Source organism: Vipera ursinii, assembly GCF_947247035.1.
Source record: "Vipera ursinii genome assembly, chromosome: 6".
In the NCBI taxonomy this organism is placed as follows: Eukaryota; Metazoa; Chordata; class Lepidosauria; order Squamata; family Viperidae; genus Vipera; species Vipera ursinii.
In genome coordinates this window covers 77,032,704-77,059,388 of record NC_139515.1, presented here as the reverse complement: position 1 = coordinate 77,059,388, position 26,685 = coordinate 77,032,704, and the positions used below count along the sequence as shown (strand labels likewise).

General features: G+C 41.5%; 1 protein-coding gene across 2 annotated transcripts; it reads right to left on the bottom strand.

Moving 5' to 3' along the window:
* Positions 1-440: 440 nt before the first annotated feature.
* On the bottom strand, positions 441-26,685 carry TUBA8 (tubulin alpha 8; the record flags this gene model as incomplete). Of its 2 annotated transcripts, none has more annotated exons than XM_083365311.1 (5): positions 441-2,325; positions 22,958-23,203; positions 23,682-24,362; positions 25,098-25,246; positions 26,460-26,685. In XM_083365311.1, 5 exons carry the CDS (start codon positions 26,683-26,685, stop codon positions 2,275-2,277), a joined length of 1,353 nt encoding a protein of 450 aa, XP_083221437.1. In that variant the 3' UTR covers positions 441-2,274. The 2 variants fall into 2 exon arrangements, with proteins under 2 accessions (XP_083221437.1, XP_083221436.1); XM_083365310.1 differs by lacking the exons at positions 22,958-23,203; positions 23,682-24,362; positions 25,098-25,246; positions 26,460-26,685 and adding exons at positions 5,616-6,296; positions 9,199-9,347; positions 11,810-12,032; positions 14,803-14,957 and having other exon boundaries at positions 441-2,568.

The window sequence follows — 26,685 nt, the reverse complement described above, 5'->3', positions numbered from 1 at the left end:
TATCCCACTTCTCTTCTCCCATGGAGGAGAAGCAGAGGAAGCTTTTAGCTGCCACGCCCATGAGATAAAAAATGTGGAGAAATCAGATTGTGGTGCCTGGAAAAGTTGTCCCTCCCTCCTCTTTCCTCTGCTTTTCTTGCTTTGGGAAAGGAGCAGAAGCAGAAGAAAAATCCCCTCCTTTCATTACTGGGCAAGAAGCCAACTATGCAAAACATCCCATTTGGGGGAGCCCTTATTTTTTACTGTATGAGTTACTGATTTGCTGTTAACTTTCACTTCACAGAATCAACCAAGAAAAGCCCACGTGGGCATACCACCATCCTTCTTTAACCAAATTTTCTCTCTTTCCCCTTTTATTGTGCATACTTGAATACACACAGACCACAGTGCAAATATTTTCTTTCTGTGCGGTAAAGGTGGCAGCTTCTAAAAGGGACATCATCTATTTTGCGTGACTCATGGCCGTTTCTGAAACTGCATGTTAATAACCAGATTCTTCCTTTTTTCTAATCAAGAAATCGAATCTGGCACTTAATCTGGCTTTTTCTCAGCTGCAGAGTGGGGGAAATATCGGACTATCTCTTCCTTTGAGCCCAACCTACCTCACAGGCTTGTCACGTGAATAAAATCTTCAACATCTGAATAAAAAACAGAGAAAGCAATCTAAAAATAAAGACCGACTCTCAGGAAGGCTGTTGGGATAAGAACGAAAATGAGATAAGGAATTATACTGGCAGTTTTTCTCCAATCTTTGGATTCAGGTGCAGTCCACAAAGAGTTTATTTCTAGACAGCCAAGGAAAGGAAAAATGGAAAGATGTATGAGTCACATTGGATTGCATTCTCTTAACAACTCTACCAAGGTAAAGTAGAAGACGTGTTTCATAAGGAGAGCTAAAAAACATAAGGATGTAGCATTGTACATGTTGATTTTGATGTTGATTTTTTAACTGTTCTTTAGAATGTTCGCCATTTTTTTTCTTCCAAGTATCTTTTGACTAGGGAGCTGAACTACCATGCATGATCTTTACTTTCTCCTGTATTTTTCCCACAATTTGAAAAAACACACATGTACAAACATAATTCCAGGACCTGAGGATTATAGAAGTTGAAGTCCAATACAATTGAAGGCCACCTGTTTGGCAAAAACTAGTCTAGTCCCTATATGTATGGCAGACCAAAGGTAAAAGTGGCTGAGCTGACATACTGTTCCAAATCATGGTTTGCTTAATTATGGTTTGTGGAATAAATCACAGTGGCTGGATTAAATGGCAACATAGAATAGGAAGAGAGATGTACATCATCTAGTATATGCTCAGTTTGCAATGGACAGGGTCCCTTAGAGTTAGAGGACTGCCTATATATAATTATGAAAAGCATTAAAAACTATAATGGCAATCAGAAAAAGACAATAATAGATGGAGGGTGTTAGTAATAATGGAGCCACCTCACAAATTTCACCCGTCCCCTGGCCTGTTGGCATAACCAGGTCTTGAGGGACCTTTGAAAGAGTGATGATCCTGATCTCATCTCTGGAGGAAGAAGGTTCCAGAATACAGGTGTGCCATAGCTGAAAAGGCCTGCCATCTAGAGCCACCCAAATGTAGATCCCTAGGCAAGGGAATCCTCAAACACACAGTCCCTCAAATAACCCAGTCCCAAGCCATGTAGGGCTTTAAAGGTCAACACCAGCACCTTGAACTGCTGAGAACATGGCCCAGCATCCAGGCCATGGCCCACTACCAAGCTGCAGCCTGTTTGGAACTTGGCCATTCAAGTGGTGAGCAAGTGCGTGCATGTGTGTGAAGCTCGCCTTGCGTGAGTAGCGGCTGCTTGCCCTTGCGCACCCACCTGCCACTCACAGGGAACTATCCCCTCTTTCCCCCCCCCCAGGGCTGCCAAGCCAGAAAGGTTTGGGACTGCTAATGTAGAGCACATTGCAATAGTCCAACTATTTATGGCATTGTAGAGTTCCGGGATCATATGATCCCCTTTTGCGACCTTCTGACAAGCAAAGTCAATGGGGAAGCCAGATTCACTTAACAACTGTGTTACTAAGCTAATAGTTAATCTGGCTTCCCCACTGAGGACTACCTACATGGCCTAAGAAAAAATATAGGAAAGCTCTTCACAGACTGATGATATATTTATATATACTGCTGGAGTAGACAAGAATGCAACTGATATTCAATTACTATGCTTCTTTTGTCCAGCAAAGACTTGTGAGAACTTCATTTGTGGCCCAGAAATGCACAGCTAAGGACTGTTTACATTTTCAAAATTCTTCCCCATCATTTTCTTCTTCAAAAGAATCTGTTCCAACTTCCTCATAGTCTTTCTCCAATGCAGCTAAATCTTCCCGAGCCTCGGAAAACTCTCCTTCCTCCATGCCTTCGCCAACATACCAGTGCACAAAGGCTCGCTTGGCATACATCAGATCAAACTTATGGTCCAACCTTGCCCAGGCTTCAGCAATGGCTGTGGTGTTGCTCAGCATGCAGACGGCTCGTTGCACTTGAGCAAGGTCACCTCCCGGCACAGTGGTTGGGGGCTGATAATTGATGCCAACCTGGAAAACAGAAGGAGATAAGATAACTCAAAATAGCCTTGATAAGGAGTGTAGAGAGGAAAAAAACCTATGAGAAATTTTAGTTAATTTTATGGCGGGAGATTTTGATTGACACCGTAATGAATTTATTCCCATGGTTTCCTCTAAAAGTTAAGCTAAGTGATGCCATATTTCAAATTATTTATAGTAAAAAATAATGGCACGGTGGCTCAGCAGTTAAGATGCTGGGCTTGTCGCCTGGAAAGCTGGTAGCCCAGGTTTGAATGCCACATGACAGGATGAGCTCCTGTCTTCACCCTAGCTCCTGCCAACCTAGCGTTTCAAAAGCATGCAAATGTGAGTAGATAAATAGGTACCACTTAGGTGAGAAGGTAACAGCGCTCCACAACGTCATGCTGGCCACATGACCACAGAAATGTCTTGGAACAGCCCTGACTCAATGGCCTTGAAACAGAGATGAGCAACACCCCCCCTCCCATAGCCGGCAACAACTAGCGGAATAAAATCCACAGGCACTCCCTTTTTTATAGAAAAAAATAACTTCAGGGTATTTTTGGTGTGCAAAAGCCTGTGATGTTAAAAGTTAAAAGAGAATATTTGCATCTCTCCTAAATTGATTGCTAAGGGTTAAGAATATGAACTCTTCAACAAAATGCTGTTTTTGACAATCCCCAAGAAGGTCAACATAGAGATCATAATAATGCTTCTTTAAAACACATGTTTTTACAACACTTTACACTTGCTAAGTTTGGGGAGAAAGTATTGGATTGTATAAGTATATTCATGTGATAAAAAGCTAAAGCATTCTGATAATATTCTTTTAAACTACAGTGATATTAAGTCTTTCATCACCACTTGATTTCCGTTGGCTTTAAGACACAACAGTATTTCTCAACCTTGACAACTTTCAGCTGGGTGGATTTCAAATGGCTGAGAAATTCTGGGAGCTGATACCCACACAGCTTAAAGTTGCCACGGTTGAGAACTACTGGAATAGAAGATGACTACTGTCTTCACCAAGTTTGTTTCCTCTCAAAGCACTCCATCTTTCATCAAGTACATTGGGAATTCATCTACACATTGTAGGAGGTGACCAGGCTAAGCCTGAAGAAGGAGTCAAACTCATCATCAGTCTTGAGTTCCTTCACACTCACAAGAGAACTAAGTCCAGCCCACCATGAATTCTGTTGACTCTTATCTACTGCAAATTTGCTTTGATCATTAGTAGTTCACATTCTTGTAGAGAGCTTTAGCATACAAAAAACATATATATTTATTTGAATTGCCTGGACTCCTAATTTCCTGTGCTTGACAGCCATCCTTCCCTCTTCCTCTTTTCCCCAGGAATGGAGCTTTCTGGGAGATGCATAAAACTTTGACTAATAAATCTCTGATATAATCAGCTCTCCTATTGAGCCTGAGTGAAGGAACTTCTCACATACAACAGTTCAAAATCAGCCCCAAACTTCTACGAATCCAAGAAGTCACAAGATGTCCCAGAAAAGATGGTCTTATATGGACTCAGTATGGTACGGATAGTCCTCGACTTACAGCCATTCATGTAGCGACCATTTGAAGTTACAGTGGTACCAAAAAAAGTGGCATGATCATTTTACAAATGTGCAACCATTGCAGCATCCCCCATAGTCACATGATCAAAATTCAGACACTTGGCAACTGGCATGTATTTAAGTGTATGACGGTTGCAGTCAGTGGTGGGATTCAGCCAGTTCGCACCACTTTGGCAGAACCGGTAGCTAATTTTTTATTGCCCAGGCCCAAAATGGATTTCCAGAAGCGGCATCCACACAGAGAACCGGTTGTTCACATATTTGAATCCCACCACTGGTTACAATGTCCTGGGGTCATGTGATCTCTTTTGCAACCTTCTGACAAGCAAAGTCAATTTACTCCATGCTATTTATACAGAAGAATCTACGATCGGTCAATGCAATTTGATGCCAAATAGGAGTCAAGAGTCTACTTAGGTCTCTTTTGAGGACTCCAGATTGATGATGCCTTTGACCCCGCCCTCAGTCTGGTCATCTCCTACATTAACACCTGCAGTGATTCACTTAACAACTGTGGCCAAAAAGGTCGTAAAATGGGGCAAAACTCACTTAACCTGTCTTTCTTAGCAATGGAAAGTTTGGGCTCAGTTGTGATCGTAAGTCGAGGACTTTCTGTATTGCTCAAAATGAGAGATAATCTACACAATATTAATCAGTATTTGTGTAGCTCTGAGTTTGATTTATTCTACTTTCCACCACTACTCACAAAACAATTGTACATTTTTCTATAAAATACATTATTCTACTTGCTATTGTTATTCAGATATACAGTATAAGCATTTTTCAGAAAGCACAGGGATGAATGAGAAACAGGCAAAATAAATGAGCATAAATGAAGACAAATAATCTGTTCAATGTGTTTATATTAAAAGTTGCTTTTAGGTTTCCTGTTCAGATTATGCAAACAACCAGATTGCATATCTAGAATTGGAAATGTTTGTGTAGGAACATTCATCCCTTTTGTTTGGAATGGAGATGTTTTGTTTTGAATTTTGCTGCTTCAGGAGTTAGAGAAGCTTAGGGCATAAAATGAATGATGCTCATTGTAAAACAAAAAAAGCTAAACATGTCCACTCAAAGGACATGATGAACTATAGGGCATTTTCATAAAGATAGATCAGCAAATAAAAAAGCTATTTGAAGGCTAAATTATTTTCTGAATATATAAAAAAAGTTTGCTTATTTATTTATGGTGAACCCATCTCGATGTCCAGAATGAAAAAGGCTTCTTAACTGACTTGCATAGTTTCATTTAAAAAGTAATTTCTGTTATAGTTCAAGCAGGTAAATGTATACTCTTCACTTTGAAGGTCTTCTGGAGGCTTCCCCCAATTATCATGAAATGTGTTAAACTAGCATGATAAATACATTGATGTTACTTAAATTTAATACTTACATTGGGACATGGATTACACCCGGTATGTCAATGTGCATCTTTTTAAGACAGAAGAAAGATATTTAATGATTGCTCCTCACCTTGAAGCCAGTTGGACACCAGTCCACAAACTGAATTGTTCTCTTGGTCTTGATAGCAGCGATTGCGACATTGACGTCTTTGGGCACCACATCTCCACGGTAGAGCATGCAGCAAGCCATGTACTTGCCATGACGGGGGTCACATTTGACCATCTGATTGTTGGCTTCAAAACAGGAGCTGGTAATCTCAGCCACGGAGAGCTGCTCGTGGTAGGCCTTCTCAGAGGAGATGATGGGTGCGTAGGTCACCAAGGGGAAGTGGATGCGAGGGTAGGGAACCAGGTTGGTCTGGAATTCAGTCAGGTCCACATTGAGGGCCCCATCGAAGCGCAGGGAGGCAGTGATGGAGGAGACAATCTGGCTGATGAGACGGTTCAGGTTGGTGTACGTGGGCCGCTCAATGTCCAGATTACGACGGCAGATGTCATAGATGGCCTCATTGTCCACCATGAAGGCACAGTCGGAGTGTTCCAAGGTGGTGTGGGTGGTCAGGATAGAATTGTAGGGCTCCACCACCGCTGTGGACACTTGAGGAGCTGGATAGATAGCAAACTCCAGTTTGGACTTTTTGCCATAATCTACGGACAAGCGTTCCATCAATAAAGAGGTGAAACCTGAGCCCGTGCCTCCTCCAAAACTGTGGAAAATCAGGAATCCCTGCAGCCCTGAGCAGGAATCTGTCTACAAAGAAGTACAATCCAAGGTGAGCTATGTGTATCTCAGCAATTCCTTTTAGCCCACTCAGTATTTGTTCCATCCAAAGACCATTTCTACAATTCAAAATCTAATTCGAAATCTTGTTTGTTGCTATGGCTTTGTACCAAAACAGATCTAGGCACATGTATCAAAACAGATCTGATCTACATAATTACCTTACTATATGCTGCGGATGTTCTTGGACCAATTGGGGAATCTTAAAAGTAAATTCTCTTCTATTTTTAATACTTAATTAAAACACATAACACAAATATTTTATGAATTTACAAGTTAGTAAGGATGTCTCCATGGGACCCTACTGATTTCCTCATTTAATGCAACCCACTTAGTTCTTTACAAAAAGTAGTAGTTTCAATGAGATATTATGGAAACCTGAAATCCAGTGGTACTATGAGTTTTCATTAAGAACCTACACTGTGGCGAGCAAACCTTTTTGAATGAAAACTTATTTATTAGTAGCATTTTTTTGTGCATCGCATCTTTCTAGAATAGATTACAGCTGTCCTTAACCACTACTCCTTTACTCCTAGCTATGTGATATTGTAACTGCCACATAATACAAGGAGTATAAAATAACAGTATAACAATTAATCTTTGACTATAGCATGATTAATTGCTGGCCGGACTTCTGACTCTCAGCCACTCACCCTGTGTGAACACCAAGTGAGAGCTGTATTGAAGGCTGTGAATCCCAGTAAAGCCGCAGGCCCAGATGGGGTGCTGGGGATAGTGGTCACGAATTGTGCCGATCAATTAGCAGGGGTCCTGACAAGGATTTTTAACATCTCCTTGCAAACGGCATGTGTACCATCGTGCTTGAAAGCAGCTACCATTGTCCCAGTCCCCAAGAAAACTGCAGTTGAGTGCCTAAATGACTACAGACCTATTGCATTAACGTCTGTAGTCATGAAATGCTTCGAAAGATTGGTTCTCTAACATCTTAGGACATGCCTCCCAGTGGACTTTGATAAACATCAATTTGCCTACAGGGGAAATAGGTCGACAGACGATGCCATAGCTACTGCTTTACACTCTGTAGCAAGTCATCTCGAGAGACCTGGAAGTTATGTCAGGATGCTTTTTGTTGACTACAGCTCGGCTTTCAACACCATTTTGCTGAGCATTCTCATCGAGAAGCTGACTGACTTGAAATTCTCCCCCGCCATCTGTTATTGGATTCAAGACTTTCTTAGGGATCAGTTACAAACAGTGAGGGTCGGGTCTGCTTTGTCCATCCCCCTGAAGCTTTGCACAGCACGCCACAGGGCTGTGTGCTTAGCCCCTACCTGTACTCTTTATACACTTACGATTGTGTATCATCTGACCCATCCACTGCGATAATCAAGTTCGCAGATGATACAACTGTGGTGGGTCTTATTACAGGTGGGGATGAGACAGCATATAGGGCGGAGGTACAAAAACTATCCATATGGTGTGGTAACAACAACTTGCACCTAAACATTGGCAAGATGAAAGAGATGGTGTTAGAGTTCCGGAGAAAAAAGGAGGAACCTGCCCCACTTTACATCGGGGAGGACTGTGTGGAGAGAGTTTCCTCCTTTAAATTTCTGGGAGTCTACCTCTGTGAAGATCTGACCTGGAAAGTTAACACAACCCAGGTGGCTAGAAAGGCCCAACAGAGGCTTCACTTTCTTAGGGTCTTGCGGAAGAACAGGGTAGAACAATGGCTAATGACCCTCTTTTACCGGTCTACTATAGAGAGCGTCCTCTCGTATGGTATTGTGGTTTGGTATGCTGGTCTGACAGCCACGGACAGAAAAGTATTACAGAGGGTAGTGAGCACAGCACAAGACATTGTGGGCTGTCCCCTGACACCACTGGATGACATCGCCAGGGCTCATTGCCTTGGAAGAGTGAGGAAGATTCTCAGGGATGACTCACACCCTGGACGGTATCTCTTTATTCTCCTACCATCCGGTAGGAGATATACGAGTATAGCCAGCCGTACCAACAGGCTGAAAAATAGCTTTTATCCGTGGGCTGTTAGGCTTTTAAATGGGATATAATCTCTGTGAATTTATGCAGAATTGACTTGGGAGGCCGGTGTGTGGTGTAGTTGGTTCACATGGTGTGGTAGGATGGAGGGTTTGTTGTCACTGTGTATTGGGGGGAGAGAGCACAGGGGGAGGCTCAGCTAATCTCAATGTACACATGTTGTACTTTGACAATAAAGGTTTATTTATTTATTATTTAGTGGGCATAAAAATTACTTGGCAAACAAGATGGCCCAGAGAAGTTTTCCTAGCATTGAAAGTATGAAATTCATGAGTTTTTACATTGTTATTTACCTATCTCAAACCATATACAGGTAGTCCTCGATTTATGACCACAATTGAGCCCAAAACGTTTGTTGCTAAGTGAGATATTTGTTACGTGAGTTTGCCCCCCCCTTTTACAACCCTTTCTTGCCACAATTGTTAAGTGAATCACTGCAGTTCTTAAGTTAGTAACACAGTTGTTAAGTGAAACCGGCTTCCCCATTGATTTCGCTTGTCAGAAAGTCACACAAGGGGATCACATGACCCCGGGACACTGCAACCCTCATAAGTATGAGTCAGTTGCCAAGCATCTGAATTTTGATCACATGACCACGAGGATGCTGCAATAGTTGTAAGTGTGGAAAATGGTCATAAATCACTTTTTTCGATGCTGTTGTAACTTTAGACGGTGACTAAACGAACTGTTGTAAGTTGAGGACTACCTGTATTAACACGGCTCTTGGCACATCCAACTGGCATGACTGTAATTGAACTTTCTGGCATTAGATTTCTACTTCTAGCACAAGATTTGCACTGGATTTCTGCCTCAAAGTCACTTCACATTTAATTATCACGCATGTGCTTACCAGCTTGCGAATACGATCCAGCACCATATCGATGCTCTCCTTTCCAATGGTGTAGTGACCCCGGGCATAGTTATTAGCCGCATCTTCCTTGCCAGCAATCAGCTGCTCTGGGTGGAAAAGCTGGCGGTAGGTACCAGCCCGTACTTCATCTGTTAAGAAAGGTCCATATATTGTAATAAATATTAGACTATTTTCAATAATATAGATGTGTTCCTTCCTAATTGGCTTCTGACACCATCTTTGTTTGCTAAATGACAGAAGGTTTGCATGTTATTTTGGCTTTAGCTTCTTTTGAAAGGATTCAAGGCACAGATTATTAACATCAAATACGGTCTTGCCTGGATACTTAGAAACCAAGTAGGAACTATGGCATTGCTGGGTCTGATCCTCGATGCTCTTTCTACTTTGCACAACAGAGGATAGAATTATTAATACAGGTAGTCCTCAACTTGTGGCCCCAATGGAGCCCAAAACATACGTTGCTAAGTGAAACATTTGTGAAGTGAGGTTTGCCCCATTTTACAACTTGTTTTTAAGTGAATCGTTGCAATTTTTAAGTTAGTAACAGCGGTTAAGTGAATCTGGCTTCCCCATTGACTTTGCTTGTCAGACGGTCGCAAAAGGGGATCACGTGACCTCAGAACACTGCAACCGTCATAAATATGAACCAGTTGCCAAGCAGCTGAATTTTGATCATGTGACCGTGGGGATCCTGCGACGCTTATAAGTGTGAAAAATGACAATAAGTCACTTTTTTCAGTGTCATTGTAACTGAATGGTCACTAAATGAACTGTTGTAAATCAAGGGCTACTTGTACTGGTGACACAGTGATATATTGTTACCTCAGAATAAAGTCTTGATTTTTTAAAACTTTTTTCCCCTTACAACATCTCTTTCTGTCCCCCCCCCCCCGCAATACACATAAACAAACCCACACAAATTATTTAAACCAGATATTTAGAAATCCAACATATTAAAGAGCTCCACCAAGTAAATCCTGTCCCAAATGGATATAATGAAATATTCACACAAGGTAGCCAGCAGGATAACCATTTTTTTTTTGCTTACTCTTTCAAAATTCAGGAGAAATAAATTTTCTCATGTTTTAAAAGCTAAGAAATATATAACAGCCAGAGCAGAGCTAGAAGCACCCTACAATAATAATAAAAAAATATAACCTGTTTAGGACCTTGTTGTATAAACTGGTGTTCCAAAGCCTGTATCAAACCTCTGCTAATAATATTGGTGTTAGGGTATCGTATAATATATAGAATAATGAAGTTATGACTGAAGAGCTAAAATGGAACCCTAATTTGTTAAATTAGGAACATACAAAGAAGCACATTAACAAAAAAAGTTACATAACTGAATTTATTTCAATATATTCATGTAATGAAGAATATGTAATTAAAGTGAACCAGAGCACATTTATCTAAACAATTTCAACTGTATGGGATTAAAAATTAGAGGCACTAATTTGCATTTACACATACTAGTTTGTATATGTGGGACTGGGACTACAGATTGTGTTCTTCTAATCTTTAACTCTACAGTATAATTAGTCAGAGTTAAGTCAGTCAACTAATTTTAGTAACAAGAAAGGACAGCAAAGTCATTGGTCTATTTTTTTCTGCCAAGAAGGGGGAGGGGATGCATACACGTATGGTTTTTTTGCGTCAGTTATCCAAATTATTGATTGGATATTATTGTTTAATTTATTGCTTGATGTGATTCATTTGTTCCTTCAGTTAATCATTCAAACATAATTCAGTCAAGACTTTGGTAGTTAAAACCATGATATTTATCCTCTCCTCACCAGTTAAGAAAAAATATATATCTTAGGTTAGCTCTGTAAGAATACCAGCAAGTGAGAAGTTCCCCCTGAACAAATTAAATTGCTTTAAAACAGGGGTGTCAAACTCAATTTCATTGAGGGCCGCATCAGCATTGTGGTTGCCCTCAGGGGGCCGGGTGGGTATGGCCAGGGTGGGCGTGGCCTGCTGGGTGGGTGTGGCTAGAGTGCGTATGGCCTGGGTGGGTGTGGCCAGCTCTACATTGTTCGCCTCAAGGGTGCCTATGGGGGCCTGGGCAGGAGTGGGATAGATCTGGGGGTCTCTGGCAGGAGGAGGGTCTCTGGGCCAGGGCCAAGGCAGCAGGGGCCGTTCCCTCACTATTTCCAGGATGGCTTCGCGGGCCACATGAAACCACCCTGGGCCTTGTGTTTGACATGTCTGCTTTAAAAGAACATAAGAACAGATTTCAGCATAAATAAACTTGTAGGATTGGTTTTATTATTAATCATAAATTCGTTCCCTAAGCATACGCTCAGAAGTGCTTTGATTGTAGATTATGTTCTTAGCACCTTGACTCCCTCAGATGTTTCTGGTATAGAATTTTGCATAAGGGTTACCTGATGCAGACTAGGGAGAGATCTTATGGATGGCTGAAGACATCCTGTCAAATGTTTTTTTTTCATCCTTAAACAGCAAATTGCAGTCCCCCTTCCATAATGGTAAAATACTAGAATACTTGATTTCTCCACTCCATCCCCAGCATTGCAAATGCTCAATAATTCCCATTCTATTTGGCATCACTCATGATTTCACTGACCTACTACTGTGGGTTCTAAGTCCACCATAACAGCTCGTGGCACGTGCTTCCCTGTGCGAGTTTCACTGAAGAATGTGGTAAAGGAGTCATCATCATTAAACTTGTTGGGTTCAGCCTGGAAGGTGCCATCTGGCTGGATGCTGTGTTCCAGACAGAACAGCTCCCAGCATGCATTACCAATTTGAACTCCGGCTTGTCCAACATGAACAGAGATGCATTCACGCTGTGAGGGGAAAAAAGAAAGAAAGAAAAGATCAGAAGAACAGGAGACACGCAATGCCTATTTATCTCCCCTCCCACTCTTCCAGAGAAAATGATCGTTGGACCTTCAGGGATAGAGGACTTCTTATTTTCAGTTGTTTGGTCCAACTTGGAACACTTCAGAGAATTTGGATGAATGTCCCATTATTGTGTAGTGGGTTCTTGGCCGCATGGTCAGACAACAGACAAAGGATTCAGCATGGCAGATCTTTATTGGAAGCAGTACCGAACGAACAAAGGGGTTACCTGTACCCCCTTATATACTTGGCCAATGCTAGCAATCCTGGGAAAACCCCTGTTCTGAAGACGTAGAAACAATATTGACAAGAATAACCATCACTTGCAAAATCCAATGAGGGCCAAGATTAATTCTGGGCCAGAAAATGCTGTTAGTCTATTGGAGGATAACAGCAGTGAAGAGGAAAATGGAATATTGCTGTGGTTGTTGTTAGCTGCAAAGTCGTGTCTGACCCATCACAACCCCATGGACAATGTTCCTCCAGGCCTTCCTGTCCTCTACCATCTTCTGGAGTCCATTTAAGCTCACGCCTACTGCTTCAGTGACTCCATCCAGCCACCTCATTCTCTGTCGTCCTGTTCTTCTATTGCCTTCAATCTTCCCCAGCATTAGGCTCTTCTCCAGTGAGTCCTTCCTTCTCATTAGGTGGCCAAAGTATTTGAGTTTCAACTTCAGGATCTGGCCTTTTAAAGAGCAGTCAGGGTTGATCTCCTGTAGGACTGACCAGTTTGATCGCCTTGCAGGAATATTGCTACACTGGCCCAATGTTTTTATTACAGCGATGAGTCTGTAAATAGGTATATTACAGATGCTATTTCAGTAATAGAGCCAGTGGTTAAGGCACTGGGCCAGAAACTGAGTTCTTGTCCCACCTTAGGCATAAGGACAGCTGGGAAACCCTGGCCAGTCACAATATCTCAACCCTAGGAAGTAAGCAATGGCAAACCACTTTCAAAATCTGACCACAACCAGCATACAAGTTTGCAGCCAAGTTAATGAAAAAATGAGCATTTTTCAGGATTTGTTAAGCATTCTCAAGTTGAAACTGTATGCAAAGAGCAGCCTTAATATCGTACAGACTGTGATAATCTCAATCCCATATGCGTAATGGGTTTATTTTTATTTCTGCCTGGGCTTTAACTCAGCTAAATGATATTTGTGCATAGGCTGTAACTTAAGAAAGCTCTGTTGCCTTTTGATTCCTTAACCCATGTGATTGGTAGGAGTGGTGGCAATGTTTTCCTTCCCCCCCCTTGCCCCCCCCATAATTTCTGTGGTTGTTTCTATCTCACATGTTTAATTTAAGACATTAATACTGTTGATAGTCATCACAGTTTTACTGGCTATAAAGATAAGGTTAAACAATGAGAAATGAAGTTGGTTACTGTTAAAAAAATTAACTTTCTCTTTTGTTTCTTGCAAAACCTCCAGTTTAGCAATTTGGAGTCATCAAATTTGGAGGGGAGAAAGGGACAGAAAGCCTGAAAATAGATTGAACTGTCAAAGTTACCTAACAAAGGACAAATTAGTTAATGATTTTAGTTCAAGTTCTGGGATATACAGTCACATACAGTCTGTCTGATGGTTAGTGAGTACTAAATCTTTTTTAGCAAAAGGGAATGTATTGCTTTAAAGCTGTCATTTTTAAGTATAGGTTGCTTGCTAAGCCACAGTGGTCCAAATCACACATGCTAAAATCGTGTTCTCATATTATCGAACTTCTTTCTGACACCTTACGATACTTGAGGTTCTGCTGCTGAATTTTGGTGCCAATTTTAGATATTTGAAGGGTTGAAAGGGTGGAAATGTAGTGGCTTGCTGTCATCCCCAAACATAATACCACCATAAAAGCTAAAAGAATATACAAGAAACATGGGCGAGTATCTTCCAGTTGTGGCAGCACAAAACTGGACAACTTCTGACAGCTTTCCAGAAGCTAAAAAGACGGACTTGAAACCTGTAATTATTTAGATGTTGTCCTACCTTGGGCTTAATGGAATGGGTGATCCCAGCTAACTTCATCTGGGCAGGTTATGAATTTTGAGTTTCCCACTTATTCTCAGGGTAGCATGCCATTTCTTTTGTTGCGATTCATCCTAGAGGTATTTTTTAACTCAGGTTTCCTGCTGACTTCTGCCAAAGGTAAAGGTAAAGGTTCCCCACACACATGCGTGCTAGTCGTTTCCAACTCTAGGGGCCGGTGCTCATCTACATTTCAAAGCCGAAGAGCCAGCACTTGTCCAAGGACGTCTCCGTGGTCATGTGGCTGGCATGACTAGACGCCAAAGGCGCACAGAACGCTGTTCCCTTCCCACCGTAGCGGTCCCTATTTTTCTACTTGCATTTTTACGTGCTTTCGAACTGCTAGGTTGGCAGAAGCTGGGACGAGTAACAGGCGCTCACTCTGTTACGCGGCACTCAGGATTCGACCCGCCAAACTGCTGACTTTCTGATCGACAAGCTCAGCGTCCTAACCCACTGAGCCACCATGTTTCCTGCTGACTTCTGCTATCTCCTGTTTATTCCCAGGTAAGCATGCTTAGGACTGCACTGTTAACCACTCCAGCTTACTATGGGGGTCTATGCTAGAAAACACTACAATCTGGCTAAGAAGTAATGCCTAACTTTATTTTTGAATAAACCTTACAAGTTTTTAGAGCAAGTGGCTGTGAATTTCTTCATCCTTGTTTCCCCTCTGTTTCTTTTGGCTTACCATAATGCTCTGATTCTGGCTTCTTTTCTTGGTCAGGAGCTAGAAGGCTTTGTTTCTCTTTTCCCTGTCTTTCCCCAATTCCTTCTGCCACCCGTTGAGCTGTAATGAAGGAGGAGACTGCCACCAAACACCTGTTGTTGCCTCTCAGTGTCATAGAGCAGGGGAGGGAAGAGGTCATAATTCCCAACACATACACCCTCTGAACCACTTACATCACCAGCCTCTGAGACTCACCATTGCAGCACACATCCTAAAAGTTCTACATTATCCAATGATGGGTCTAATCTGCCCAGCTGTGAGAAACAGTAGTTAGATAAATTTAAGTTTAGATTTGATGTCTTTATTATGGCCTTTGACCAGCCTTTAAAGTAAAAAAGAGAGCTTGACACAACAATTTGTCATAGCAAATTGAAGGAAAATAATAGAACAATAAAAGCAAAATGCCTAAATAAAGGTTTTGCACATTTGTAACTCTGTGAAGATATTTCACTATATGATATGTAAGTGTGGGGTTAGCAGTCCTTAAAATGGAAATGATTAGGGTAATCGGACCATGTCTTGGGGCAACATAAGAAGGACACCATTATGAGGACATGAATTCTACCACCCTGGGTCCATAGGGGCAAAGTCTGCAAATAAGGAGTCCCATGAAATTTTCCCACCAGTAGAGCTGAGGAAAGGCCCAGCTATATTTGCATAGGGTTAGATCAGGGGTAGGCAACCTTGGCTCTTTTATGACTCGTGGACTTCAACTCCCAGAATTCCTGAGACAGCATGGCTGGCTCAGGAATTCTGGGAGTTGAAGTCCACAAATCATAAAAGAGCCAAGGTTCCCTACCCTTGGGTTAGATTGTATAGATAGCCCACCATAGAGGATTTGCATCTACCTAACATACGGCAATTAAAGGCCCTGGTGGTGTCACTTTGATAATTAATCTCCCTGATTTTCTCTTTTACTATTGTTTTCACCTTCTCCAGGGTTTTATTTATTTCTTTTAAAAAAAAAGTGTAATCTCTCACCTTGAATGCAGCAGTTATGAAAAGGCAAATTTCATACCAGGTCAATGGGGAAATGACAGAAAACAGAAGAATCAACATTATAATGCTTTTAGGGGAATCTGGTATACTGACATATGGAGTACAGGTAGTCTTCGACTTAACAAACCCAACTGAGCCCAAAATTATTATTGCTAAGCAAGGTAGTTGTTAAGTGAGTTTTGTCCCACTCTACGACCTTTTGCTACAGTTGTTAAGCAAATTACTGCAGGTATTAAGTGGATCATGTGGCTGTTAAGCAAATCTGGCTTCCTCCGTTGACTTTGCTTGTCAGAAGCCGGCTGGAAAGGTTACAGATTGTGATCACATGACTCAGGGACAGTGCAACTGTGATAAATACATGCCAGTTGCCAAGCGTCCACATTTCGATCATGTGACTATGGGGATGCTGCAAGAGTCACAAGTGTGAAGACTAGGCATAAGTCAGTTTTCTTAGTGCCATTGTAACTTGGAACGGTTATAAGTCAAAGATTACTTGTAATAGATATAGTCCTGGCTGCTGCATTTGAAAAATAATGGGGAAAAGATACAGTCTTGCTTAGATAAGTCAAAGTCTACCTGTAATAGATATAGTCCTGGTTGCTGCACCTGAAAAATAATAGAGGTGGAAAAATAATGGAGTTGGAAAAAAGTGAAGAAGAAGACAACCAAAGTGATTACTGGACTCAAGAAATGACCGGGAACTTTTTAGTTTAGTAGAGAAGCCAAGGAGAGGCATGATCAGGAATTATAAAATCTTCCATGGTATTGAGAAATTAAACAAGGTCATTTTCTTCATTCCTCTTTTTAATAAGCTAGAGCTGCTACGATGGCTGGCACCTAGACTAATAAGGATTGATCAGATGTCAGTAAACATTGGCAAGCTCTGTTATTGATGGAAAGACCCATCAATTCCCTGGTTTATAGAAAGGCACACAAAAAAACCTAGTAACAATGTACTTAAATGCATGTTGGCGGTATATTGGTTGTTGATGGGAAATAGCTCAGTTGCTGGAAGTCTAGTAACCTGTTTCTTTCTTCCTAATAAAATCTTGATCAAGACCCTGTGAGAGAGATTTACTTGGAAGAGGAAATTACTTTTGGTTTGAGTCAGGTAGCCAAATGGTTAAAAGCAACTACAGCTTTTTCCAGCATTATGGGGCTGGCTTGAAAACTACTTCCAATTGACCCCTAGATTTAGCAGATGGTTTTTTTTTATTTAATTTTGTTTTTTTTTTTTTTATTTTTTTTTTTTTTATTTTTTTTTTCCTTTTTTTTTTTACTTATTATTTTTTTTTTTTTTTGTTTCTTTTTTTTTTTCTCTTTTATTTATTTCTTTTCTTTTTTTTTTTATTTTTTTATTATTTATTTTTTTTTTTTTCTTTTTTTCTTTTTTTATTTCTTTTTTTTTTTTTTTTTATTGAAAAGTTTTATAAAATACAATTTTCCTTTAAAAAAACCCACCTTCCCCCTCCCTCCTCCCCTCCCTACCTCCCCCCTATCTCCCCCCCTCCCCCTCCCCCTCCTCCCTCCCCTACCTCCCCCCCTCCACTTCCCCTCCTCCCCCCTCCCCCCCCCCCCGACTTCCCAGAGCAAAATACAAGGTATATATCTAAAAGGCAATCATAAACAATCATATACTAACAATTATAAACTCTAAAATCCATCACTCTCTAGCTTGTATATAGTAAACCAATCCTTAATAATACTAAATATATATAAAAAACTAAAATAAAAGAAAACTAGCATCATTCCCATCTATATTCTTCCACAATTCACTATTACCTTAACATATTCTCATTTGCACATTAATAAATAGTTCTTACACAAATTAACCCACATTAACCCACAAAACTTTCTTCCTCTTCCTCTGTAGTAAGTTGTCCATTAATTCCAAATTAAAAAAAAAAATCTATTACCATACATAGCATCCCAAAACTTTTTTTTTTTTTAAAAAAAAACACAACTACCACTTAACTATAAATATTTTGTGGAAGTTCCATAGATTTCTACTGATCTTATTTTTTTTCCTTTTTTGAGCGTTTTAAGGCAGCACGCGTCACCCTCTGTTCTCTAAGATCATCCAAAAGAGTTGCAGCTTGAACTCCTCCTGTACCCTTCTCGTCTATCTGTGCATCTTCATCCTCTTGATGTTCTCCTTCTCCAGATCCCTCTGCAGCTTCCAGAAGTGTTGATGGGGTTACTTTCAAGACATTATTATAAAAATCATGCGCTTGCTTCACATTACTCAAACAGTACCTTTTGCCATCATACATGAAGCTCAACCCAGCTGGGATCTCCCATCTGAACCTTATATCTCTTTGCTTGAGCTCTTGCACAAGAAATATAAAATCCTTCCTTCTCTTTAAAATCTTTGGAGGAATTTCTTTTAGAACCAAAACTTGTTGACCAGCAATCACAACTTTGGTATCGTAGGCAGCTTGTATAACTTCATCTCTAATTTCCCTTTTTACAAAATAAACCACCACATCTCTAGGCAACTTTCTCTGTTTAGCAATCCACGAATTCACACGAAACACTTTGTCCATACCTTGTTTTAATTCAGATGCTGGATGGTTCAATACTCCCTCAAAAGCCTCAGAAACCAGCTGCTTTAAATCTTCCTTAATATTCTCTTTTAGGCCTCTAATTCTCACAGCAAACTGCATCTGGTAAAATTGAGCCAAGCTCTGTTCACTGTCGATTTTGTCTTTTAAATCTTCAATTTCCAATACTTTTGCTTCTAATAAAGCATTCTTTTGAATCAAATCTTGCACTTGATCATCCAGCACCTCCACACATTTAGCAACTTTTTGCACTGAGGACAAAATGTCTACCTTCATTTCTCTAAGTTTCTGTTCCATCCTTTCTTCCATTCTCTGCTCCAATTTCTCCAATTTCTCCTCCATCTGTAGAAATTTAACACCCATTGACTCCAAAATTAACTGGGTATGTTTTTCAAGATCCTTCGATGTCAATACATCAGGAGAATGCAACGCCTGCAGCAATGATTGTTGTTGCACCGGAGAATTTCCAGCACTCCGAAAAGTTCTAGGGGGAGGTTTAGCCGCCATCTTTTACTTACAATTGTGACGCACTTTCACTTTAAGTTTTAAGCAAAGTCCATCAAGCTTGAGAGTAAAATAAAATCTTCTTCATCTCTTCATCTTTCCCTCTTGTACTGCTCTGCCTGCTCTTTCCCTTTCATAGTCTCTCCTTCAAGCAGGGATGGTCGCAGACGCCTGGCTCTGCTCCATGAAGTCCGGAGCAGAGACGCTAGCCAGCTGGGAGCAGCCCAGGCTACGGGGGAGTTCAATCCTTCAGCCGCCCAAGCTCCAAGCTCAGGCGGCCCCGGAGAACTCAACCCCCACCTGGGGGCTCACCTCCTCCTCTTCTCCCGAGGAGGGGGCTTCAGATTCGCCCGAACAGCTGATCGGCGCTGTTTCGGGCGAAAAAACACCAGCTGAGCCGCGGGCAGCCCGGGAAGGCTCCCTCCGTCGCCGCGGAGCCACCGGAAGTCTAGCAGATGGTTTTATAAACAGAGCCTTCTTTTATTCTGAATCAAAGAACTTGCATATTTTTTATGTGAAAAACATTTAAGTGAGCTTATCTTTGGAATGTGAAGTATAACAGCCTGATCTAAGGATTTTAAGCCTAATGCTTCTCTGTATACTGTGTTTGGGTTGGTCCATTGATGTTTCAGTACACAAGCCATACAAGTAAGATCCGTACATTCAACCACCTCTGAAAAGAAATGCATAACTAGTTAAATTCAAGTAATACCATCAATCTGGAGCTTAGATCAGGTTCATGACCAGTTATGAAAGCTGTTGGAAATTGTACTTGTATACAGTGCAGTTTACAATTAAAATTATCCTCCATCATCTGGAAGAACATGAGTAGAATTCAGAGTTGTCATAAGGAGTTTGGTATGATCTACTAATCTTTTATAAGACTCTTGGATGTTTTGGAAAAGTAAGCTATCCTAATTAACTGGTCACATATGCTAACAAATCAGAAGTATTTTCGATGAGGGCGATCAAGAGGGGGGCAGACTTCTATTAAACGGGAAAGTCTGCTTAGGTTTGTGCAAACATGCCCACACTAAACAAAAATGTTTGATAGAACTGAGCATATATGTGACTCTAAACTTCATGGTTTGAAAATTGTTTAATGCTCCTCATAAACCTATTCAATTATAGTTTATTCAAAGAATCATATTTAAACAGCCCATGGTGTAGAAATTGATGTACAAAGCCAGTCAGTATGTCTCTTGCATTGTATCTGTAACTTAGTTTTTCCAACTTGGCAAACTTAAGAATTCCCCAGTCAGCCAACCCATTTGCTCTCATTTTAACAGCTGCGGTATCTCTTCACAATCACACAATTTATTTACAAATTTTGAGATTGCACGTCGGCTGCTCTGTTCCTTCCATGACTAACACAGGCATACATTTCTAGTATTTGTTTCTATTTCACAAGAAGTAATGTGTAAAAGAGTTTAGGCAGACGAACCAGAGTTTCTCAACCTTGGTGATTTTAAGGTATATAGAATTCTAGAAGTTGAAGTCCACACATGTTAAAAGTGGCCAAGATTGAGAAACATTGATCTATAAAGATCAGCCCAACACGAGGCTTTCTTATGTAAGACCCATTAAAGACTGTGCATCAAGGTGGAGAAAATCTGTGACTTTATGGTGCCTCTGAACTACAGGTAGTTCTTGACTTACGACCACAACTGAGCCCAAAATTTCTGTTGCTAAGTGAGACAGTTGTGAGTTTTGCCCTATGTTATAACCTTTCTTGTCACAGTTGTTAAGTGAATCACTGCAATTGTTAAGTTAGTAACATGGTTGTTAAATGGATCTGGCTTCCCCATTGACTTTGCTTGTCAGAAGGTCACAAAAGGTGATCACATGATCCTGGGACACTCCTGACTGTCATAAATATGAACCAGTTGCCAAACATCTGAATTTTGATCAGGTGACCATGGGGAAGCTTCAGTGGTCATAAAAACAGTCATAAGTCACTTTTTCAGTCCCGTTGTAACGTTGTATGGTCTCTAAATGAACTGTCAGAAACTGAGGACTACTTGTACAATTCCGAGCAACATTAGTTACTATGTCTCATGTGGAGGGAAGTGAAAAGTGTAATGAAGCAACACCAGGAAACTCAGGTTTCCCCAACTCTTAACTCACAGCCTTTACTCTGAACAGGTCTTACATAACTAAGTTTGCTTATGTTTGGCTAATGTATAAAGATGTTCTCTTGGCTAAACCTTGCTATATGTACTATGCTAAATGCAATGTGAAGGAAATATTCCATTGCTTTGCAATAGCTATTAGCGAAGTAGCAGTATATTATTTCCTCTTATTGTTAGACTTGTGGACTGGGGCTGCTGGCAGTTGAAGTTTAGCAACATCTAGTACAGGATTTCTCAACCTCAGCAACTTTAATATGTGTAACTTCAACTCCCAGAATTCCTCAGCCAGCATGTTGATCCTAGCGTGTTGTGAATCGCTCGCCCCACCCCACCCCCATATTAATCAATCACAGGAATTAAGGCTCGATGTCTTAGTTGCCTTTGAATAGTCCTCATGAAATTGTTAATGGTTTTGTGTTATGTGCTCGATGACTGAATAGCTATCATTCATTGTGGAAGCTTTTTTATTTCCCAGGAAGACCCATCAGTCAGATCCAGTTGCTGGGTCTTAGTAGTCAGCAAGAGCAGATGCCCTTGCTCCCCAAAGCAGTGAAGAAACTGACTAGAAAAGCTTCCTCAAGAGCCCCAAGTTGGAGTCAGGCATTGAACTAAATCATGTTTGCTTGAGGCCTCAGATGATATGGGACCCCATCCATCATGATTTAGCATTACCCAGGTAGTCCTCTTATTTATGACCAGTCACTTAGCAATTGTTTGAAGTTCCAATGGACCTTCCTAAGGGGTATTTATGACCCAGATTCAACGTTCCAATGGTCAGGGACCCTGTACATCAGACATGTCAAACACAAGGCCCGGGGGCCAGATCCGGCCCGCGAAGTGGTTTCATGTGGCCTGCGAAGCCATCCTGGAAACAGTGAGGGAACGGCCCCCACTGCCTTGGCCCTGGCCCAGAGACCCTCTTCCTGCCAGAGACCCTCAGATCTGTCCCACTCCTGCCCAGGCCCCCATAGGCCCCCTTGATGCGAACGATGTAGAGCTGGCCATGCCCACCCAGTAGGCCATACACACTCTAGCCACGCCCACCCACACCACGCCCACCCACGCCACGCCCACCCACGCCACACCCACCAGGCCCCTTGAGGGCAACCGCAGTGTTGCTGCGGCCCTCAATGAAATTGAGTTTGGCACCCCTGCTCTATATTCATAGGACCACATTTCAAGTGCTTGGCAACTGGGCTTCATTTACAGCCATTTGCAGCATCCTGTGGTCAGATGACCATGTTTAATGAAGGTTTTGCTGAAAATTGGTATTCCCTTGTGTTTTTAGCAAATCCATGCCTAAAAAACATTGGTTCACTCAGGACTTTTTTTCTCATAGAACGCTCAGAATGGAGTTCCAGCACCTTTTTTGGATGGAACGTGGAAGGGTAAGGTAGGCAAGGCGGGTTGTATGACGTGTGAGTTCTGGCACCTTTTTCTTTTACAAAAAAAGCACTGGGTTCACTTAATCTTAGTGTTTGCTTAACAACCTCAGCAAAAAAGGTTGTGACTGAATCACTTTACAACCGTCATGAGTTAATGGTCAGGCTCCATTATGGTCATTACTTGAGGACTACTTGTATATTAACTAACTCAAAACACAGCTCAAATAATCATGGTGAAACACTTCTGAAAATAATCTGACTTGCTCTAGCTTGTTGTAACAGGAAGGCTTCTTAGTTAATTTTCACTTAGTTCTTATTTGGCCAGATCTGGTTGATATCACATAAGATGAACCAGCCAGTAAATCTTTGTAGGCATGAATCATGCCACCCACATAACAAATCATCTTCTTAGGGCTCTACAAGTGTTTCTTCTTTAAAGAAAATTACGGCGGAGACGCGTTAGTGCAAAGAGAGGAGCAAAGTGTTAAATTTCCTCGCTGCCAAGAACCGAATCAAAGGAATCAGTTGCCACTTCCTCATAATCTTTCTCCAGTGCGGACAAATCCTCTCGCGCTTCTACAAACTCTCCTTCTTCCATGCCTTCGCCAACATACCAATGTACAAATGCTCTCTTTGCAAACATGAGGTCAAATTTGTGGTTCAGCCGTGCCCAGGCTTCAGCAATAGCGGTGGTGTTGCTCAGCATGCAAACAGCACGTTCTACCTGGGCAAGATCTCCTCCAGGAGTCACGGTAGGGGGCTGGTAATTGATGCCAACCTGGTAGGAAGGGAGAGAAGAAAAAAGCAAAACAAAACAAAACAGTCTCTTTGAAACATGGGGGAGGGGGGAGGCAAAAGGGGTGCATTGCCTGATTTTTCAACTAAGATTGAAGTCTGTCATTGGTCCAAATTAGCTATGCCTATCTGTCTCCTTTTGGAATCCACTACATCTCTAGAGTTAAAAATATGTGTGCTGCACTGGGAGGTAAGAATGGAAGAACAGTCTCATCTTAGATGAGAAGCATCCATAAGGAGTCTGATAGCTGCCCAGAGTCACTCTTGATGGTGAAATGGGCAGCACATAAATTTAATAAATGAATAAATGCTCTGGCCCATCAATTAGAGCCATTAGTTCTTAGCGCTTATCTACTCTTCATTCTATTGCTACTGCTATCCATAGTAGCTAGGAACTACTAGTAGATAACAGTAGCAGTAGAACTAAGAAATCCTGGCAGCTTTTATTTATTGCTCCTCACCTTGAAGCCAGTTGGACACCAGTCCACAAACTGGATTGTTCTTTTGGTCTTGATAGCAGCAATTGCAACATTGACGTCTTTGGGCACCACATCTCCACGGTAGAGCATGCAGCAAGCCATGTACTTGCCATGACGGGGGTCACATTTGACCATCTGATTGTTGGTCTCAAAACAGGAGCTGGTGATCTCGGCCACGGAGAGCTGCTCGTGGTAGGCCTTCTCAGAGGAGATGATGGGTGCGTAGGTCACCAAGGGGAAGTGGATGCGAGGGTAGGGCACCAGGTTGGTCTGGAATTCAGTCAGGTCCACATTGAGGGCCCCATCGAAGCGCAGGGAGGCAGTGATGGAGGAGACAATCTGGCTGATGAGACGGTTCAGGTTGGTGTACGTGGGCCGCTCAATGTCCAGATTACGACGGCAGATGTCATAGATGGCCTCATTGTCCACCATGAAGGCACAGTCGGAGTGTTCCAAGGTGGTGTGGGTGGTCAGGATAGAATTGTAGGGCTCCACCACCGCTGTGGACACTTGAGGGGCTGGATAGATAGCAAACTCCAGTTTGGACTTTTTGCCGTAATCCATGGACAAGTGTTCCATCAATAAAGAGGTGAAACCTGAGCCCGTGCCTCCTCCAAAACTGTGGAAAATCAGGAATCCCTGCAGCCCTGAGCAGGTGTCAGCCTAAAAAGAACATCACAATTTAGATACTTATTTTCTCCATCCATTTTTTTTATATTGTTGGATTCCCCAAATGAATTCTAAAGCAGTGCTCTGGAAGAACTGGATGTGTACTATATATTGACTAATTGTAATAAGCCTACGTCAGTGGAAATCCTGGAGGTATGTTTCTATTCACTTGCCAGATATGACAATAAGAAGCTCTCCTCTTTTTCAAACTAGAGGTCTGACAATCTCATTTTAATTCAGCTGCATTCTGTTTACTAGGACTGAGATGAAAACAAGGCAATCTAGCAAATGTTGCTAGATGGAAAGAGGCTTCATCCATCCACTGAGGTAGAGTGGAATCAAATATCTGTAAGTCAGTAAATCTTGTATAGGGTACCATATCTGGACAGGGCTATGAAATTTTGGACAGTCTCTGACGAGCACAAAAAAGGCAAAAAAGGGGACCTCTTTGTTGCTATTATGGCTGTCTGGATTTTTGCAGCCATATTTGGTTACCCTAACACAAAGATCTTCAAACTTAGCCCTTTTATGACTTGGGGACTTCAACTCCCAGAATTCCTCAGCCAGCACGCCTGGCTGAGGAATTCTGGGAGTTGAAGTCCACAAGTCCCAAGAGGGGCCAGGTTTGAAGACCCCTGCCCTAACAGAAATGCCATTGGTTTCTGATGACTGTCTTCTAAGGAAATCAAACACTTTCCTTGGGTCATTTTCCAGTTCTTTCACCCTTACCAGTTTTCGAATGCGATCCAGTGTCAACTCAATCCTATCTTTACCAATAGTATAGTGACCACGGGCATAGTTATTAGCCGCATCTTCTTTGCCAGTGATCAGCTGTTCTGGATGGAAAAGCTGGCGGTAGGTGCCAGCTCGCACTTCATCTGTAAATTTTAAGAGACAGATTTTTTTAAAAAAATTGGTGTCGTAAAAAAAATTACTTGGAAGATCAGAGGCATACATTTGGAAAATTCATATCTAGGAGCCAGAAATGTATTTCAACATAAACAGCAATACTAACTTCCCAAGGACTATAAGCTATGAATGAATACAATATAGCAGTCTTTTGGTTGTGAGCATAAGAGCGAGAGGAGAATTTTCTATGGGATTCCCAAGGTCCAACATACATTTCCAGCTACAAAAATATAACGTATTTTTAACAATGTACTCTACTGTAAGGTTAAATATACATTGACTACCAGAACTGAACAATAGTACTATGTGTGTTTCAAAAATTATTTGGAAGAATTGCTGCAAACCTTGTGAGAACACAAATACTGCCAGCACCATCCACAAGTAGGGTCAACATTATCAAAATGGCAGGCAGAACTGTGAGATGTAAGCCCTGTCCCATTTAGGTTAGGGTGCTGCCCACCATCTTGGCAATTTGTGAGTGCCTTGACTTTTGATTTTCATGGCTTACAATGAAAATTGCAGGCTTCATTGTGGTCATAAATTGACTTTCTGTAACATGACAGATGTGGTAGTTCTGTGCTTTTACATCCTATGGATTTAGGGTTTTAAAGATGATGACCATATAGTCTGAAGCTGGACTGTAAGTTAGTATTTCTATTGATAAGAAATGGGATGTGGTAGAATGTAATCAGAGGTAGCAGGAAGGAAGGGCTCTTTCTCAGAAGGCAAAGAGAGAGTGGAGTTTGGAAAGCCTCGTATGCAAGAGAGAAAGCAATTCATGTATATCTATAGTTATTACAGATAATTGCTTTAGTCTGGCAAGATTCTAGGTGTATAACAAACTACTCAGAAGTAACTCTATATGTTGTACTTGATTCTTTGACAGGGTTCAGACATTGCACTAAAACAATATCCCAATAATTTAACCTGAAGAAGCCCCAATTGGTTGGGTTCCCACATCACTTTGCCTAAAACCATAATTTACCAAAAGTGGCTGGGATTATATAGTACAATGAGCTTCATACAAACAAACCACGCTATGTCTTAACATTACACATAATCCCATTTCCTAAATCAAACTAAGCCACATCATTGAAGCACAGGGGGGGGAAACCCAATAATATTGGTCCACAGAAAGTCATGGAATTTGATGCAAGGCATGTTCCATAATGATTAACTCACCAACTACTGTTTGCTCCAAGTCCACCATGACAGCCCGTGGCACGTGCTTTCCGGTGCCTGTCTCTCTGAAGAACGTAGCAAAGGAGTCATCATTATTAAATCTGTTATTCTCAGCAAAGGTGCCATCTGGCTGGATCCCATGCTCCAGGCAGAAGAGTTCCCAGCATGCATTGCCAATCTGAACTCCAGCCTGGCCAACGTGAACAGAGATGCATTCACGCTGCAT